At 45.1% G+C, this 18,936-nt stretch overlaps 2 protein-coding genes across 2 annotated transcripts; both read left to right on the top strand.

The window, feature by feature from the left end:
• The first annotated feature begins 9,102 nt into the window (after positions 1–9,102).
• On the top strand, positions 9,103–10,044 carry LOC140077542 (olfactory receptor 5AR1-like). The gene has a single exon (XM_072124798.1). The coding sequence runs from the start codon at positions 9,103–9,105 to the stop codon at positions 10,042–10,044; it is 942 nt and encodes a 313-aa protein (XP_071980899.1).
• A 7,554-nt stretch (positions 10,045–17,598) lies between these two features.
• Positions 17,599–18,654, top strand: LOC140077538 (3-galactosyl-N-acetylglucosaminide 4-alpha-L-fucosyltransferase FUT3-like). The gene has a single exon (XM_072124790.1). The coding sequence runs from the start codon at positions 17,599–17,601 to the stop codon at positions 18,652–18,654; it is 1,056 nt and encodes a 351-aa protein (XP_071980891.1).
• The last annotated feature ends 282 nt before the right edge of the window (positions 18,655–18,936 follow it).

The following is an 18,936-nucleotide window of genomic DNA, read 5'->3' as shown; positions in this document are numbered from 1 at the left end:
CACAAAAAAAGTTAAAAAAAAATTAAAGTTATAACTCTCATTTTCAAAATGTTTAACCCGAGGGCTAGGGGTAGAGGACGAGGGCGGGGACGTGGGCGTCCAACTACTGCAGGGGTCAGAGGCCGTGGTCCTGGGCGGGGTGAGACACCACCTGCTTATGAGGGAGCAGGGGAACGCCGCAGAGCTACACTCCCTAGGTTCATGTCTGAAGTTACTGGGACTCGTGGTAGAGCACTGTTGAGGCCAGAACAGTGCGAACAGGTGATGTCGTGGATTGCCGACAATGCTTCGAGCAATTTGTCCACCAGTCAGTCTTCCACGCAGTCCACCCATGTCACCGAAATCGGCACTCCTCCAGCTCCTGCACCTCAGCCTCTTCCCCCCCAGTCTGCCCCCTCCCAGGAAAATTTGGCATTTGAACCGGCATACTCTGAGGAACTGTTTTCTGGACCCTTCCCACAGTCACAAACCACTTGTCCGGTTGCTGCTGAGCAATTTTCCGATGCCCAGGTTTTCCACCAGTCACAGTCTGTGGGTGATGATGACCTTCTTGACGTAGTGGAGGAAGTGTGTAAAGAGGTGTCCGACGATGAGGAGACACGGTTGTCAGACAGTGGGGAAGTTGTTGTCAGGGCAGGAAGTCCGAGGGGGGAGCAGACTGAGGGATCGGAGGATGATGAGGTGACAGACCCAAGCTGGGTTGATAGGCCGGGTGAACACAGTGCTTCTGAGACGGAGTAGAGTCCTCGACCAGAACAGGTTGGAAGAGGCAGTGGTGGGGCCAGACGGAGAGGCAGGGCCAGAGCTGGTGCATCAGCGTCAAATGTGTCAACTAGTGAAGCTCCCGTGGCGAGGGCTCCTGCAGCGAGGGCTAGATTTTCAGAAGTCTGGAGGTTCTTTAAGGAAACACCGGATGACCGACGGACTGTGGTGTGCAACATTTGCCAAACCCAGATCAGCAGGGGTTCCACCACTAATAGCTTAACTACCACCAGTATGCGCAGGCATATGAATGCTAAACACCCCACTCAGTGGCAACAAGCCCGTTCACCTCTGGCCGTGCACACCACTGCTCCTTCCCCTGTGTCAGCTGATAGTCAGCCCCCTGCCCAGGACCCTGCCACAAAAACCCCAACGTCGCCTCCACGATCCTCCACAGCATCCACCAGCGTTCAGCTCTCCATACCCCAGACGCTGGAGCGGAAACGCAAATATAGTGCAACCCACCCACACGCCCAAGCCCTTAATGTCCACATCTCCAGATTGCTTAGCCTGGAGATGCTGCCCTATAGGCTAGTAGAGACCGAGGCCTTTCGCAACCTCATGGCGGCGGCCGCCCCTCGGTATTCGGTCCCCAGCCGCCACTACTTTTCCCGATGTGCCGTCCCAGCCCTGCACCAGCACGTGTCAGACAACATCATCCGTGCCCTGACCAAGGTCCACCTGACCACGGACACGTGGACGAGTGCTGCCGGGCAGGGCCACTATATATCGCTGACGGCACATTGGGTTAACTTGGTGGAGGCTGGGACCGAGTCTGACCCTGCGGCTGGTCATATACTGCCGACGCCGAGGATTGCGGGGCCTACCTCGGTCCAGGTGTTTCAGGCCTACTATGCCTCCTCCTCCTCCCACCCCTCCTCCACCTCCTCCTCCGAACTACCATCCGTGGGCATGGCGCCATCAGTCGGTAGCTCTAGGCACAGCAGCAGTGCCGTCGCTAAGCGACAGCAGGCGGTGCTCAAACTGCTGAGCCTAGGCGATAAAAGGCACACCGCCCAAGAACTATTACAGGGCATCACGGCGCAGACTGATCTGTGGCTGGCACCGCTGAACCTGAAGCCAGGCATGGTTGTGTGTGACAACGGGCGTAACCTGGTGGCGGCTCTGCAACTCGGCAGACTGACACATGTGCCATGCCTGGCCCATGTGTTAAATCTGATGGTTCAGCGTTTCCTCAAGACATACCCCAATCCGTCTGATTTGCTCACGAAGGTGCGCCGCATCTGTGCGCATTTCAGGAAGTCCAGCACAGATGCTGCCACTCTCAGGGCAGCGCAGCGCCGCCTCCAACTGCCCGCTCACCGACTGTTGTGCGACGTGCCCACGAGGTGGAATTCAACACTGACCATGTTATCCAGAGTTTACCAGCAGCGCCGAGCGATTGTAGACTGCCAGATGTCAACTTCCACCAGAACTGGTAGTCAGGTCAGTCAGCTTCCTCAAGTCTACAATGAGGAGTGGACGTGGATGTCTGATATCTGTCAGGTGCTGAGTAACTTTGAGGACTCAACACAGATGGTCAGTGGCGATGCCGCCATCATCAGCCTCACCATCCCGCTGCTTGGCCTGTTGAAAAACTCTCTGATCAGCATGAAGTCGAAAGCTTTGCGCTCGTCACAAGAGATGAGGGAAGAAGATTCCCTTGTTGATAGCCAAAGCACCCTTAGGTCTGTTTCTCAGCGCATATCGGAGGAGGTGGAGGTGGAGGAGGATGAGGAGGAAGAGGAGGAGAATGTTGGCGAAACACAAGAGGGGACCATTGTTGAGTCCTTCACTGTTCAGCGTGTATGGGCAGAAGAAGAGGAGTTGGAGGAGTTGGAGGAGGAGGAAATGGACAGTCAGGCCAGTGAGGGGAGTGAATTCTTACGCGTTGGTACTCTGGCGCATATGGCAGATTTCATGCTAGGCTGCCTATCCCGTGACCCTCGCGTTCAAAGAATTTATTCCAGCACCGATTACTGGGTGTTCACTCTCCTGGACCCACGGTACAAGCAAAATCTTTCCACTCTCATCCCTGGAGAGGAAAGGAGTGTGAGAATGCATGAATACCAGCAGGCCCTGGTGCACAAGCTGAAACAGTATTTCCCTTCTGACAGCGCTAGCGGCAGAGTGCGTAGTTCTGCGGGACAAGTAGCGAGGGAGAGTAGGCGAGCAGGCAGCTTGTCCAGCACTGGCAAGGGTACGCTTTACAAGGCTTTTGCCAGCTTTATGTCACCCCAGCAAGACACTGTCACCTGTCCCCAGTCTCGGCAGAGTAGGGCTGATCTTTACAGAAAGATGGTGAGGGAGTACGTAGCTGACCATACCATCGTCCTAAATGATCACACAGCTCCCTACAACTACTGGGTTTCAAAGCTGGACATGTGGCACGAACTGGCGCTGTACGCATTGGAGGTTCTTGCCTGCCCTGCCGCTAGCGTCTTGTCCGAGCGGGTTTTCAGTGCAGCTGGTGGCATCATCACCGATAAGCGTACACGCCTGTCGACTGACAGCGCTGACAGGCTGACGCTTATTAAGATGAATAAAGCCTGGATTTCTCATAATTTCCAATCTCCACCAGGTAAAGGAAGCTCAACCTGAATAATTTATCCACTCCTCCTCCTCCTCATTTTCCTCCTTCTCCTCCACTTTGTACAGTAAAGCAGAGGAAACTGGCTATTTTTTGACAGGGCCCACTGGCTCTAGCTATAGTACTTTATGCATTTAATTTTTCTGGAGGGCCACCGACCCGGTCCTCTGTTTTAAACAATTTTTGGGAGTGCCACATACAGGCACTCAATCTATTCAATTTTTCTGGAGGGCCACCTACCTGCTCCTCTGGTTTGAAAACTTTTTTGGACTGCCACATACAGGCACTCAATCTATTTCATTTTTCTGGAGGGCCACCTACCTGCTCCTCTGGTTTGAAAACTTTTTTGGACTGCCACATACAGGCACTATCCAAATTAAATTGTCTCCATAGCAGCCTCCACACGTTGTCTCCATTGCTACCTCCAAAAGTCGTCCATATAGCTGCCTCCATACATCGTCCCTTTATCAAACGAGGTGTGTCAGGCAGAAATTTGGGTTGTTTTCATGGATTCCACATCAAAGTTGTTAACTTTGTCACCACCCAGCTGTGTTATCCACAAAATATACTGGCAAACTTTTATCATTTACCAATATTATTTCAGCGCTTCTTGCGCTTCTGTTTACATTCCCCTCATCCGCCATATGCTAAACTTATAAGAACGCTACTACACTTGATCTTATACAAAAGGTTCTTAGAAGTGCTGTTTGGGGAGTAACCTAGAGACACGGGCTTGGATTGGCGAAAGCTCGCCTGGCAGCGGAGCGCCAGCTCCATGCCAAGATCCAACTAACATAGTTTTAACTGCAGCACCTTTAATCTACTACTAGTTCACTGCCTCCATACATGGTCCCCTTATCAAATGAGCTGTGTCAGGCAGAATTTTGGGTTGTTTTCATGGCTTCCATGTTAACTTTGTCGCCACCCTGCTGTGTAATCCACAAAATATACTGGCAAACTTTTATCATGTACCGATATTATTTGAGCGCTTCTTGCTCACCTCCTTTGGTTCCTCTCTGCCACCCATTGGTTTGAAGCCTGAGTCCATTTAGGGTATGTCGCCATGCCACTCTCTAGCCTGCCGCTGCTGCCGCTGCCTCTGCATGCCGTCCCCTATAGTGTCAGGGTCAATTATTGGATGTTTTAGATGCTATCTAGCTTCATTCGGTCACTCTGTCATGGCCATGCTGTTGCCCATAGTTTTGGCATAATGGTGCGATTAAGCAGCCTCAGAGGCATCCATGCATGCTGCCCCTGCTGTTTCCTGTCCATTTCCGTGGTGTTTCCATCCTTTTCTGAGGTTCCCAGGTGTTTGGCCAAGCTTCCCTGTGCAGAGCCTTGGTCCCCTTGAAAAATGCTCGAGTCTCCCATTGACTTCAATGGGGCTCGTTATTCGAGACGAGCACTCGAGCATCGGGAAAAGTTTGTCTCGAATAACGAGTACCCGAGCATTTTAGTGCTCGCTCATCTCTAGTTATTAACTTAAAGTGTATTGGGAAGGAGATGTGCAACCCGTGCAGTGACCGGTAGAGACTGGAGGCATCTGTGTAGCGTTTGGTCTGAAAGACGAGCCTGGCTCCTGCACCTAGAATAAACTGTAGAGGGAAGAGTTTAGTAAGTGGAAGGCCCATAAATAGGGAGTTACAGTAGTCTAGACAATAGAGCAACAATTAGTGTTTTAGAGGTTTCAATTGTAAGAAATGGTCGGATTCTATAAATATTTTCAAGGTGCATCCGGCAAGAGCGAGTAACAGATGGAATACACGGTGCAAAGGAGAGGTCAGAGTCCAGCACAACCTCAAGACAGCGGCCTGTGCCACGGGGTTATAATGACATCACGGACAGAAATGGAGAGCTCAGGGTTATGTCAGTTAGTAGACAGTGGAAAGACAAGAAGTTCCGTTTTGGAAGGATTAGGTTTCAAGAAGAGAGAGGCCGTGATGTTAGAGACAGCAGAGAGACAGTCACTGGTGTTCTGCAGTAAGGCAGGGGTGATGTTACGTGCAGAAGTATATAGCTGGGTGTCTGTTTGAGTAAAGCAGTTTCATAATTATTCTCCCATATTGATGGATAGTGTATAGCAATAAATATTGATAACATATTTCATACTAAAACCCTTTTCATTTTTTACTTCTATTCGGGCAATAGTAAGACCCTTCTGTAATTGCTTTGTTCAATCCTTCCTTTACCTGTTTCACTACTAAAAATGAAAGCTTGTTCTGATGGCCAGAACCAACAATAGAAAACCAGAGGTTGAAATAAGTGTATTGAACACAATGGAGCAGATTTACTTACCCGGTCCTGCCGCGTTCTCTGTCGAGGATTCGGGTCTGCCGGGATTCACTAAGGTAGTGCGTCTGATGTCCACAAGGTGTCGTTGCTGTGCTGAAGTCCACCAGAGTTCACTGGAGTTCACTATCCTATCCTGGGTGCAGGTAAGACCGTGTCAAGTGACACATTTTTTTAAAAAATTCCATGTTTTTTCCGAATCCGTCAGGTTTTCCGACAGCCACGCCCCCGATTTCCGTTGCATGCATGCCGCCACAATCCGATCGCTTGCGGCAAAAACCCGGGGCTATTCAGGGAAAAACTGCGCAAACTGGTAAGTTTTGGGAAACCCGACGAAAAAGAGTGATTCAGGCCCTTAGTAAATGACCCCCAATAAGAGAAATGTTCCAAAAAAAATGGAAATAATTCCTTCTCTAAAGACTTTTTTTGGTGAATGGTTTTAAAGGAAATCTCCCATCAAAATCTATCCTGATAAACCAGAGACATTACTCATAGATCCAGACTGTGGTATCTGCTTATATGTGTTATCCATAGACTCCTTCCTTCTAAAATCAACCTTAATAATTATGATAATGAGTCAAATAGGCTCTGGGAGGCATTACCAACGCCCCTCCATGCTGTAGCTTCACAAGCTGTCACACTGTACAGGAGCACTAACACGCCCCTTTAGGTACACAGGGCGGCATGGTGGCTGAGTGGGTAGCACTTCTGCCTTGCAGCGCTGGGGTCCTGGGTTCGAATCCCACCCAGGTCAACATCTGCAAAGAGTTTGTATGTTCTCTCCGTGTTTTGCGTGGGTTTCCTCTGGGTACATCGGTTTCCTCCCACACTCCAAAAACATAAAACGGTTGTTTAGATTGTGAGCCCCATGGGGACAGGGACCAATATGACAAGCTTTGTGCAGCGCTGCATAATCTGTAGGCGCTATATAAATAAAGAATTGTTATTATTATTATTTTTCTCTGTCTTGTCAGACACAGTGCAGCCACCATACAAAGTGTCTTGCACCCCCATGTTAAAGGTGCACCAATAGAAGTTGGTACACTCTGTCGGGGCAGTGCAGGGGGCGCCAGATTCATGAAGAGCAGCGTCACAAATCCTGAATCTGGCGCCCCCTACACACTTCACAGCAAACTGCACCTAGTACAGACTACACTGTTTTTGGTAAATGTAGACCATTGTCTTGACAGAGGTTTGTATGGAACTAATCTCACTAAAAATATCATGTTAGTTACTTTTCAAAGTGTTGTAAAACATTTTATTAGAAACATTCAGCCATTACTCTCCTTATGTTGACACAAGGACTTTGTGCTTTCCAGATTGAGTTTGTCCTCATCATCCAATATCTTGACCTGATATTTGCAGTGGTACTAAAAACTCTTTGATCCCTTAGTAGATTAGAGGTCCTAAGAGCTAAATTATATGCTTAATACTAAATCATATTCTGAATTATATTAACGACAAAGTATCTCACTAAATTATAATTATAGGGTAATTCCCTATGTAATGATTGTCACAGTTGCTCCTGCGGCCCATGTCCCGGGTCGCTCCCTGTGCTCCTCATGCCAGCAGCAGGTTCATTTACCTCCGCCGTGCCCCAGCGACTGTCTCCGCACTCCAACATGCGTGCCCCCACCTCCTAGGGGGGGGTGCCGCTGCCCACTTGACAATCTATAAATAGCCAGCCTCTTCTTGGGACCCCTGTCGGATCTTTGTGTCCTTATGCCATTGAGAAAGCGTTCCCCGACTGTCTGGGTATTTCCCGTTGTGACTGTCTGCTACGTTCATGACTTCGATTCTTTGCCACCTGTTTTCTTTCCGCTATGTCCCCAACTCTGATCCTGTGCCGCCTGTCCTGACCTTCCGCCTGATAACGACTCTGATTTTGCCTGCTGAATCTGTAGCTCGCCTTGGACGCCACCACAAGCAAGTCTCGCCTGTGGAGTGACCTGGTGGTATCCCATCGCAGCAAGTCCAACCCGCTTTGCAGTGGGCTCCGCTGAATACCGGGTGCCTCTTAGACTCTGCTCCTAGGTGTCGGCTTGCGCCAACCCTCGCGGTGGTACAGTGGGTCCACTACCCCAACCCTGACACTGATGCACATATACTACTACTATTAATAAATCTTTATTTATATAGCACCATCACATTCCACAGCACTTTACAGATCATAAAGGTACATAGGCAAACAATACTAATAATACAACATTTCAGAGTAATAAAGTAGTAATCAGGTGATATAAGAACTGGTGCAGGATTAATGAAGAGAATAATTTTAGATCGCTGGCAGATGAAGAGCAAGGGTTGTGCAATAGATTGAGATGAGCGAGGTGAGGTATAGAGGTGCAGCACTTTGCAGAGCTGTCTGGATGAGGGCGAATATCTTAAATTGAATTTGAAATGTGACTGGCACATAGTGAAGGCATCCATTTAGTGTCTGGATGACTTTGAGTGGTGAGTACTAGAGATGATTGAGTGCATCCCACACAACTTGGACATATTGCCGGATTGATGGCTGCGAAGTCAATCTGGAAAATTGATGCCACCAGCTATTACCCATGGCTGAGATTAGCCGGGAAGAAAACCATGGCCACATGCAGCTCAGGCTCGTAGCTATGGGGCCTCAATTTGCCGGCTAGTATGAGCAGCCACCAGTCCAGATATATGTATGAGTCTCGCATGACTCACCCAAACTTCGGATCTGAGTTGAAAATTCAGGTCCGGTCATCTTTACTGAGTACAAATCAGTTGTAAAGTGTGAGTCTTTATTTCTTATCTGCGGCATAATTTCATTATTTCATGTCCACTCTCGCAATCTCCATTATTACTTTTTTTGTCTAATCTGGAGGGTCTCTGTTATTATATTTGTTGCCATAAGGATCTGTGGTCAGATCTGGGGTCTTCATTATTATTCTTTTACTAATCTGGAGTCTCCATTATTACATTTAGCTGTTTTTGTTGTGCATTTTTATTGCCAGACCTGGGGTTTACATTAATATTTAATGTCTGGTCTTGGGTTTGTATTATCTATCCTAGTGCTTGTTCTAGAGTTGCCTCTATTGAGCAGTATGACTTCGGACCAAAAATGCTTGGCACCCCTGTATTAGAAGCTAAGCAAAACTTTGTTCATATAACTGACTTTTCAGAATTAGTATCATTCGTTTCAAAATCCAATACAATCCTGAAATTCTAAAAAAAAACACCTTTTGATTTGAGTTAATTTAAAATGATTCATTTGAGTATTTAATACCCAAGAGAAGCTCCCTCAGGAACGCTTGTATGTATTAAACACTGCTCCTCAGGGCAGACCTTAGGTGAGGCAGAGATGAGTCACAGTAGCTTTATGACTCACCTTTTAGATTTTTCCTGTGTTGACAAGATCTCTTGAATATTTTTAATAGTAATTCAAAAATTCATATTTTTGGAATCCCATATCTTAATGTTCTATGTGTTGTTTAACAATGGATCCTACAAATACAAGTGCAGTAAAGTATTTTATAATTTCTGGAATCTCGGATGACCCTATGATGAACAATATCATCTTCTTTCTGGTTCTTATCATTTATCTTCTCACTCTTGGTGGTAACGTGTCCATTCTTCTATTGGTCTGCCTAGACCGTCAGCTCCACACCCCCATGTACTTCTTCCTATGTAACTTGTCCATTCTAGACATCAGCTGCTCAACGAACAACCTGAATAACATCCTCGTATCTTTCATATCAGGGGACAACACAGTTTCGGTCCTCAGATGTTTGGTCCAGATCTTCATATTTTTGTGTCTGACTTGCGGAGAGCTTTTGATCCTCGCTGCTATGAGTTTTGACCGATATGTTGCTATATGTAGTCCTTTACATTATCACATGATCATGAATGCTAGAATATGTATATTACTAGCTATTATATGCTGGGTATTGGGTACGGTGGAAAGTATACCAATATTTTTGGAACTAATGAAGTTCACTTGTTACAATTCAAATGTGGTCAACCACTTCTTCTGTGACATCATGCCCGTGCTGAAGTTATCTTGCAGTGATACCCATTTCTTAGACCTTTACATACTCACTTTAGGAGTCATCATTTCCGCGTTTTCTCCGTTCCTTATGACATTCATTTCCTATGTCTTCATTATCCTGACCATACTGAAGATCCGGTCCACCACCGGCAGACGGAAGGCCTTCTACACATGTTCCTCACACCTCACGGTGGTCAGTCTTCTCTACACCTCTCTCGCCATTCAGTACATGAGGCCCCATTCCTTGGTCAACTTAAGCTCAAACAAATTAATTTCTCTGTTCAACACAGCTGCTATGCCCATACTAAACCCGATGATCTATAGTTTGAAAAATAAAGACGTCAAAGTTGCTTTTCGAAGGAGGATGAGATTTCCTTTATTCCTTAAGTAAAAGATGTTTGTGGCTTTCTGGAGACAAAGCTTAAATACGTCACACTACCAACAATTTGAACATTTTTTTAATAACCTTAATTATATATCAAGTTTCTTTTGAGTTCCCTCAAATGTACGGGGCATATCTCTGACACTAGGTGATGTACTTCTCTTGGTCTAGTCATTAGCACCGTCCATTCAAAATACATAATACGGCTTCTCCTCATACTTTCCAGGGTCTTGGCCATTAAGGCTTGAGGTCTTCAGCTGAAAACACATTGGGGCACATTTACTACGGGTCCGAATCGCGTTTTTCCGCCGGGATTCCCGAATTTTTCCGATTTGCGTTGAATTGCCCTGGGATTTTCACGCGACAGGAATCGGGGGGCGTGGCTGTCGTAAAACCCGACAGATTCGGAAAAGCCGCAGAATTAAAAAAAAAATTGTGTTGCAAAAATAGCACTCACATGCACTGAGACGGAGAAGGTGAATTCTGGCGGACTTCAGCGCAGCAGCGGCACCTAGTGGACATCGGGCACACGACCTTACTGAATCCCGGCAGAACCCGAATCAGTGTCGGAGAACGCGCTGCTGCTGGATCGCAACTGGACCGGGTAAGTAAATCTGCCCCACTGAGGCTTATTTACTATGGGTCCGCAGATGCACTTTCGTCAGATTTTCAGATGTTTTTTGGGATTTAGGTCGCATGCAATTGTGGTGTGGCTGCGCTGCTTTTGTGCGACAGAAATGGGGGGGGGGGTGCCATCGGACGATCCGACTGATACAGACTGAGCACGGAATTAACTTTCAAATTGTGTCGCAACATCAAGCACTTACATGCACCAGGAAGAAGAAGGTGAACTCCAGGGACCTGAGCGCATGATCTTACTGAATCGCTCCAGAATCCATGATCATTGGACAACACACACAGCAGGGATTGCGACAGGACCGGGTAAGTAAATGTGCCCCAATGTGTCTCACAAGCTATCATATGTCTCTGCAAATGGAAAAATAAAAATGATATAGATTATAGAAAGAGGGGAGTAAAAATGGAAAAATAGAAATGGCCTCGGTAAGGAAAAGGATATGATTAGACAATTGTGGCGATGGCTACGGAGTTCTACAGACTGGGAGTAAAGAAGAATTTCGGAGCAATACACCAACATTATTATTCCATTGTACCTAGACTACAAATGACCCAATAGTCAGGTTTCGTTTCGATCGCCTGACCGAACAGCCAATCCAGCAAAATGTTGCCCGTAGCAACTATCCATGGCTACGATTGGCCAGGGGGACACCGATGACAAAATTTACTTCCGATGGATAGCTGAATGTTCCGCATTCCGCATATTTTCTTTTACAGTCATACAAAAAGATTATTTTGAGACAAGGGGTTCCAGAGGTGAATAACTTCAGTTTATTAGAACATGTGATAAATACATATTTTGACATATCCTAATAATAGTCGTTTTTAACTTTTTTTGAACACATTTTTCCTTCGAGCTGCTGAAACCCCTTCTTGAAGAAGAACCTTTCTGTTTTTGAACCACTGTATCCGGACCAGTGTAGCCTATTGCCAGCACCGCTTACTGGCCATCTACATATAAGAATTTAACCTTTCAATTTTATATTTTTTTAAAGTAAACTTAAAGGAATTTTACCATAAATATCCATCATGTTAAACCGGTGACACTTACCCATAGATCCAGGCACTGGGACTGTGGGTATCTTCTTATATTTGTTATCCATGGCCTCCATCCACCTTCTAAAATCAACATTTAAAATTATGAGCCAGAAGGGCTATGGGGGTTTTACTGGAGCCTCTTAGTGGTGCAGTTTTCCAGGCTGTTATAATGTGCAGAACACGTCTCACCCAACCTCCTGCTCTCTCCCTCCTCCCTCGACCTGTGTAATCTAGCAGCTACAGAATTTGTAGGAGGAAGGGAGACCTACTCTGCACAGTTTAACAACCCATGAAGCTAAAGCCTGAGGGTTTTGATAACACCTCCCACTGCCCTTCTGTCTAATTAGCATAATTTAAAGTTGATGATTTCCAAGGTCATGTTGTCTGGATCTATGCGTAAGTGCTCCCTGGTTTATCACAATGGATTTTTATGGTGATTTCCTTTAAATGTATAAAGCAAGTAATAAACATAGAGAAGTGTGCCAATATACCAACCTGAAATACAGAAAAAAACTGCTAAATTATCAATACAAATATTCACTTTATTATAGTTCCAATGCACAAAAGATCATAATCGTATATCACATAGGTGGGATAATCTAGACAAGAGGCAAAGTGGCCCCACATGGAATAGGGCAACCGCAAAATACATAAGCCGTCCCTAGTAGGCCCAAAAACCAAAAATACCCAGTATCATGTCGAAAAAAGTGAAGAAGTCAAGGGTGTAATAGTTATTGCTCAATATATGTAAAGAGAAAACCGGAGGATCTTTAAAATATCCATATGTTTGAAATCCACTCACCGGAAAGTAAGGTGATGGGTGGACTATGGGCGATCCACGGGGGGCAGTAGTACACCCCGACGCACGTTTCACACTGGTGCTTCGTCAGGAGACTATACCATTCTGGCATCAGTCTTGTACAGACCAGGAGTATGGAGGCAAATATATACATATTCAGCAGTATACAGACTACATGACCATGAAGAAGTGTCCATGGGTGGGAGACTCCGACCTCCTCCATACTATAACATTATACTATAGTGTTTGTTATACCTGCTATACCTGGGATCCTTTCATCTTCCCATGAGCTGGTAATTATAAGACATGAATTGATGGGAAACCTTTATGAGTCATGGAAAGATGGGAAGAGAAGTTAGAAGCCGTCAATAAAAGCGATGGGAAACCTTCCATAATGTGAGCACTGACGGAGCAGAACAGAGGAGCCGCATACAGCGGAGGATGTGCCGTCCGGTGAGTGGGGACAGACGATCGGCACTGTATTTACTCTGGATGGGCTTCACCTATTAGCTAGTAATGTAATGTGTGACACTTTTGGCCCATTGTTGGGTTAGTAGCGGAAAGATGATGATATATTGAATGAACACGACTCGTCACAAGTGTCCTGCTGACTCTCCATGATGTAAGATGCTACAATATACTGTACATACAGATACTTACCCCTTATTCACAGGGAATATATTTCGGATTGTAAGGGGTCTGACCACTGGGATTCTCAAGGGTCACGAGTCTACTCATGTGAATGCAGTGCTCTACTCCAATCATTTAAGGGGTAACCATCTTTTGATATAATTATTAATATTGTCAGCAGGGGGATGAACATTTTTCTAATATACAGGTAGTCCTCAGTTTTCATATAGGATAAGGTCCATTGGTTTGTTCTTAAATTGAATTTGTATGTAAGTCAAAACTGTATATTTTATCACTGTAGATCCAGACAAAAAATGTTTTTGTCCCAGTGACAATTGGAGTTTCAACATTGTTTGCTGTAATGGGACCAAGGATTATCAATAAAGCTTCATTACAGACACCTTACAGCTGATTATTGCAGTCTGGGACTATAGTAACATCCAGAGAGCTTCACCAGAGGTCACAGTGGGCAGAGGGGTCCGTCTGTAACTAGGGGTCGTCTGTAAGTCGGGTGTCCTTAAGTAGGGGACTGCCTGCACTTCATTAAGAAATTCTGCTTAGGCTGCATTCACACACATGTATGGGGGACGTATATACGGCCGATATACGTCCCCCATACATCGCTATGGGCTCACTGCCCTGTAAGGGAGCGGTACGGTGCAGCACACGTGCGGCACCGTACCGCTCCGTAGCCCGGGAATACGGCACCGTGCGCTGTATCTTCCTATGGAGAGGGGCATGGGCGAGCAGCGCTCATCCCCTGCTCCTCTCCGCAGCCCCGATGTATGCCCGCCGTACTACGGTACGGCGGGCATACATCGTGTGAATGTAGCCTTAGTTTGTAAAGTAACAGTCTGCAATGTGCCCCTTAGTTACAATGTTACTTGTACTTTGCTATGGAAAATCTGTTTACAGGATTGAAGAGTGTTATCCCTGTCTGCTCTATCCTGAGCTGTATTATGCTATGATCACTATATTCAAATATCCAGCTGAAAGTGAAGGGGTTAATCCTCAATTCTTAGACCTGTTTAACCAAACACAGGGTGATTATATGTGAGATGCTCTACACTTTTCTAATCAAGAAATTCATCTTAGGTTGGTAAAAAAAAAAAGATTAAGCTACAATATACCATAGACATGTGTGTGTGTGTCTATGGAGGCTGCATGAGCTCACATCTAATGTCCCTGTGTTGGGTTAAACTGCTCTGAGATGGGAGGATTAACCCCTTCACTTCTCTGTTTGAATATAGTGCTCATAGCATACTACAGCAAAGGAGAGAGCTGTGTAAGAGGAGAGGAAGAGTGACCCGTCTTCAATGTGGTAGATAGATTTGCCATAGCAACGTACAAGTAACTAAGGGGCACATTGCCGTCTGTTACTTTACAAACTTAGGCTGCATTCACACGAGCATTTGGGGACGCATAAACAGCCCCCATAGGCCAACAATGGCCGCACAGAGCTACTCAGTGCCGCACATGTGCAACACCACACCGCTCTGTACATGGGGAAAAGATAGGACATGTACTATCTTCCCCCGTGTTGCGGCGGCGTGCACCATGCATCAACCTTCCTCCTCTCCATCGCGGCAAACGTATGCCCTCCCAGCTACGGCCTGGCGGCATACGTTCGTTTGAATGCAGCCTAAGCAGAATGTTTTATTGAAGTATATTAGAAAAATATTCATAACTTCCCCCCCCACATGATATCAAATGATGGTTACCCTTTAAATGAGACTTTTGCACCCCCATAGAAGTAAATAGAGCAATAGGCTGGGATACACACCTTCCCTCTGTTTGCCTGGAACTTCTTATGGGATTTTTAGCTCCTGGTGATTGCTGGGTGTCCTATTGGTCAGATCTCCACCAATCAAACTTGTATCCCCTATTTTGTGAATGTGAGATAAGAGACTATTTTGGCACAATGGGGCACATTTATTTACCCGGTCCAGTCGCGATCCCACGGCGCGTTGTCCGATGCTGATTCGGGTCTGCCGGGATTCACTAAGGTCGTGCACCTGATATCCTGCATGTGTCGCTGCTGCGCTGAGATCCGCCGGAGTTCACTTGCTTCTTCCTGGTGCATGTGAGTGCTGATCTTGCAACAAATAGTTTTTTAAATTCCGCATTTTTTCCGAATCCGTCGGGTTGTTCGACGACCACCCCTCCCGATTTCTGTTGCATCAAAGCCGCCACCGATGCGCCACAATCCGATCGCGTGCACCAATTCAGCGCAAAACGGAAATATTTGTGAAACCCGACGAAGTGCGGCGTTCGGACCCTTAGTAAATGATGTATACTACATGGATACCACAGACACAAAATCTGAAACCAAAACCATGAATTTGTAGACCTGCCCTCCAGGTGGCAGTCTGGTAATGCTTTACTCCGAAAGTCTCTAGTTACTGCTTTCTCTACGGTCCACAGATCCTATTACAGACAGCTTCCTGGTTAGGCGTAGAGCATATCTATCTATAGCAATCTATCTGCCAAAAGATATCCATCCTAAATCCCCATTATATATATCATGATGAGACATCCAATCCTCCCTCCTTAAAGGGTTTCTGTTGGTTTCGACAACTCATCTACATATGACCTATGTAATCATGTTAACATAAGAGAATAACCCCAAGATGCTATCTGCACTATTAGATTACTCTATGTGCTTACATTGAAATGAACATTAACAAGCCAGTCCGGCCCACCGGAGGATCGGAGGATCCTTCAGTGGGTCCTGAAACTGAATGGTGAAGTGACCATATCTGATCTCCATAGGCCAGACCTTACAATGGGCTGTGGAGTTCTGATTGTAGAACAGGACACCCAATTACATTGCCCTCTCAATCATTAATGTATTGCCCTCTGTTCTTCCTTATTGACCCACCAAATAAAAAGGTAATACCTTATGTTCCATGCAACAGCTCCAGGTTCAGGGTCACAGAATGCAGAATTTAGATATTATATTGGTAAGTGTGATGTAAATGTTACTATTTTGGTGATTGTGCAGGCACTGTTATTCTATTGGCTACTGTTGGAGCACTCTTAGTATAAAGGCTTCTGTGGGGGAACATTTACTATATCGGCTACCATGGGAGCACTGTTACCACAAAGGCTTCTTTCTGTAGGGGAACTGTTACTATTTTGGCAACTGCGGGAGCCCTCTTACTATTAAGGCTTCTTTGGGGCACTGTTACTATATTAGCTACTGTGGGGGCACTGTTACTATAATGGGCTTTGTGAGGGCACTGTTACTATATTGGCTATTGTGGGGGCACTGTTACTATAATGGGCTTTGTGAGGGCACTGTTACTATATTGGCTATTGTGGGGGCACTGTTACTGTACAGGCTACTGTGAGGGCACTGTTACTGTAATGGGCTTTGTGGTGGCACTGTTACTATATTGGCTATTGTTGGGGCACTCTTACTATAAAGGCTTCTGTGGGGGCATTGTTATTATTTTGTCACCTGTAGGAGTCCTCTTACTATAAAGGCTTCTGTGGGGTACTCTTACTATATTGGCTATTGTGGGGGCACTGTTACTATACAGGCTACTGTGGGGGCACTGTTATAATTTTGGCTACTCTGGGAGCATAACAGTGATCTCTAGTGGAGCAAGAGAACAGTATTAGATTAGAATTTTATTATGAATGTGGAGGATATGATAATAACCCCATCTTAGATATGTTCTGATGCTGACAATGTGTGCTGCGAATGTGCTTAGATTATCAGGGTCCAGGTTTATATTCCCTTTTATTTAGCTTTTGAACATTCTGCTATTTTATCTGACTCATAGAAAAAGAGAGATGAGACATATCATAGTAATCAGATAGATATAAAACACAATGACACACTCCAGCTCTGCTATATCTCAACTACAACACACACAGGGTCATCTCTGTTATATGCCCCCCTCCCTTGGACAAAGACCTGTCTTTAGCTTGTAAAGTCTCTGCATGCAGCTTGCTGGCAGAAAGTGCTTGTGTATGAGCTGGTCTTCTGATGCAGGGGGAGAGTCTGGAGGCAGAGTGCACTGCAGTGTGCAGATAGGAGAAGCTATTCATGAATCCGACCATAGTCAGCAGATTTACAGTCATATCCAGAGACAACTAAAATCGTAAACACCAGGACTAATGGAGACAGGGTAGAATTATATCTGTGAAATGCTGTATTTAGAGAATGTGTTATTTCGTTATCTTGAGTATATTTAAGAATCTTGTCTTTTAGACAACACCCCTTGTCTCAAAAAGTTCCAAAAATTTGGCAATTTTAACCCAACTAAAAGGAGGTGCCGTGTCAGACTAGACTAGATATTGCTCAGATCAGATTGTTTCCAGTTACATAATATAGAGATGTTCTAACTTTCCTTAATATTTGTTCATTGAACTGATTATCTTGTGTCTTTTGGTTTAGAAACAAAACATCCTAGTTAACTCCTAATTTCTGATATTTCTTCAATGCAAGAATGATAAAGAAAACGAAAATTCTCATCTTCATCCTCATCATTTTGCTTGTAGTTGGAGTCGTCTTCTACTGGGGACAGTTTGATGTTTCTTCTCAAGCATCGGAAACCCAAGAAACCAAAATATCTCCACTTCATAAAGAGGATGAGATCGTTGTTCTCGTTTGGCTCTGGCCATTCGGAGACCATTTTCCGTTGAACACGTGTCTTGTAGAATTTGGCATTTCTGGTTGCCATCTTACGGTGGACAGAAACTTGTATGAAGTTGCCAATGCAGTGGTCATACACCATGTAGATATTATGTATGACAAAAAGTCATTGCCTCAACAGCCAAGACCTCATTTTCAGCATTGGGTTTGGTTCAATATGGAACCTCCACTGATTATCAAGAACTTAGATTTACTAGATGACCTATTCAACAGGACTATGACATTTCGTCAGGACTCGGACATTTTTAGACCTTATGGTCAACTTGTGCCTTCAAAAGGGTCTCAGAACTATACCATTCCAACCAAGTCCAAACTGGTTTCATGGGTGGTTAGTAAGTGGTACCCAGGTGTTCGTCGAACAGAATATTATGAGGAACTGAAGAAATATGTCCATGTTGATGTCTACGGTGGAAAACACCAAAAACTGAGTAGTGATGACTTTCATTCAACCATCTCCCAGTATAAATTCTACTTGGCCTTCGAGAATTCTATCTTTAAGGATTATATCACCGAGAAGTTATGGTCCAATGCATTTGGGTCGTGGGCAGTTCCAGTTGTGTTGGGAACATCTCGGAAGAACTATGAACGTTTTGTCCCTGGAGATGCCTTCATTCATGTTGATGATTTCTCAAGTCCTATGGAATTGGCTTCCTATTTACTAGAGTTGGACAAAAATGATGAAAAATACCGGAAATATTTTAATTGGAGAAGTCATTATGAAATCAAAGTAGGGGGTGGGTGGCAACTGAATTACTGTAAAGTTTGTGAATCCTTGAGCAATGGTCCACATTACCAAGTAATTCCCAGCATATCCAAATGGTTTCTTAACAATTCTGCTTATTTCTCATGAAATATGATGGCATCTCTTTAACATTAAGTTCTATGTTGCTGTCATGCTCTGTTTATAGAAATAAATCTAAAAAAATTGGAAAAAAAGTAAAGTGGTTTCTCTGAACCAGCAGAGTTTCTTGGTGATTTACTCTACAGGGCAAATGTCGATGCTCCTCAAATAAAATATATTACATAGAGTGCGTTCACATGTATAGGTTACAGTGTGTGCAGCGCCATCCCACTACATTGGGACCCGACTTCTAATTAAAACATTTACAGTGTCTTTCAAATTACAATATAG

The sequence above is a fragment of the Engystomops pustulosus genome, chromosome 9 (assembly GCF_040894005.1).
Source record: "Engystomops pustulosus chromosome 9, aEngPut4.maternal, whole genome shotgun sequence".
Classification (NCBI taxonomy): domain Eukaryota; kingdom Metazoa; phylum Chordata; class Amphibia; order Anura; family Leptodactylidae; genus Engystomops; species Engystomops pustulosus.
The sequence above is the reverse complement of the archived record's forward strand: the minus strand, read 5'-3'. Positions and strand labels throughout refer to the sequence as shown.

What these genes read in the sequence shown, in the direction of transcription:
- LOC140077542 (XM_072124798.1), top strand. Translation starts at nt 9,103, where the DNA reads ATGGATCCTACAAATACAAGTGCAGTAAAGTATTTTATAATTTCTGGA.
- LOC140077538 (XM_072124790.1), top strand. Translation starts at nt 17,599, where the DNA reads ATGATAAAGAAAACGAAAATTCTCATCTTCATCCTCATCATTTTGCTT.